This window comes from Macrobrachium rosenbergii, chromosome 54 (genome assembly GCF_040412425.1).
Source record: "Macrobrachium rosenbergii isolate ZJJX-2024 chromosome 54, ASM4041242v1, whole genome shotgun sequence".
NCBI lineage: Eukaryota > Metazoa > Arthropoda > Malacostraca > Decapoda > Palaemonidae > Macrobrachium > Macrobrachium rosenbergii.
In genome coordinates, this window is record NC_089794.1 from 47,002,042 (window position 1) to 47,003,194 (window position 1,153).

A 1,153-nucleotide genomic window follows, 5' to 3' on the forward strand; every position below is an offset into this window, starting at 1 on the left:
ATAGATTAGCTGGACTGAAAATCCCAACAAGGAAACCTTTGCTCATCTTCTGCGATCTTGGTCACTGAAAGTCTGCGGTCGTTGAGCGATGGTTTTCAATATTTCATTCCCGTCCGAATTTTGTCTTCTACAGTCATTCCCTTATTACGTCATACTTACGGTATTATGGAACCTTTACACATCATAAACGACCTACTGTATATGCATGTGCGCCTTCAAAGACAGTTCGGTTTTCTAGTGTCATTTTTGCTTCTTATTCCTCCATCAGCTTGCGTTGACTCTCCTCCTGCCCCACCCTCGTTCTTCATGGCGGCAGACCCCTCTCTGGAAAACGCCCACGGGACCATTCTCAACTATACGTGCAACGAAGGATTCTACGTCCCCGTCACTTTGGTATTTTGTCAATACTCTCTGTCACTTATCATATGTGCGATGCTAGAGGGTGAAGCCCAGCTTTTTTTCCTTCTCTGGCTCTTTTTTTTTTTTATTGAATCTTCAGGTCTTGGGAGAAGTTTTGTTGCTTATTCCATCTATTTTGTAGTACTTGTGATTTATTTAGAAAGCAAAATAACTTGTTACTAATGCAGAAATCCTGTATAATTTAGCTTAAAATGTATCTTGTTTTTTCTTGTGAACTGTAACTGAAGCCTTTTCGTAAAAGTAGGATCAAATCAATTTCGTTTTTCAATGAAGATGCTGATGGGATGGAGAACCTATTCTCACTACTTGTCTTGACCAGATAAATCGAAGGAAAGTAACTGGGATAATAAAAATATTGGGGATTAACCTCGGAAGAGCCGTCCCGTGAACGATAGTTGGTTACAGAAAGCTGGGAAAAGGTTAAGTGATATGAATTCTAAGATTTGCAATGTCTTGTTGACTAATCCCTTTTTTTAGGAAAAAGATCTGCTGTACAGTATTTGTTCTTGCCCATATATTTTGAAAGATTCGCTTTTTTTTTTGTAAACTCTGACTTTTTTGTAACTGTAGTCGCTACCATTGGCTTTTGGGTGGTGAAGCATTGCTCTCTGCCTCGTACATTTCTCATCTAGCTGTTCCGCCTCTTCATCTTTACGGTGTTTCATTTCCAACTTTCATTTAATAACAAACTCCATCATACCAGCCGTATGAGAGTAGCCTGACTATGTTGCTT

General features: G+C 39.4%; 1 protein-coding gene across 1 annotated transcript in view; it reads left to right on the top strand.

Annotated features, from left to right (window-relative positions):
- The window catches only part of LOC136834663 (uncharacterized), a 10,337-nt gene extending 9,621 nt beyond the window's left edge, over window positions 1-716 (top strand). Inside the window, exon 10 of the mRNA XM_067097250.1 lies at window positions 269-716. Within this exon, the coding sequence (XP_066953351.1) occupies window positions 269-582 (314 nt within the window). The 3' untranslated portion in view covers window positions 583-716. The remainder of the gene's footprint in view (window positions 1-268) is intronic.
- The last annotated feature ends 437 nt before the right edge of the window (window positions 717-1,153 follow it).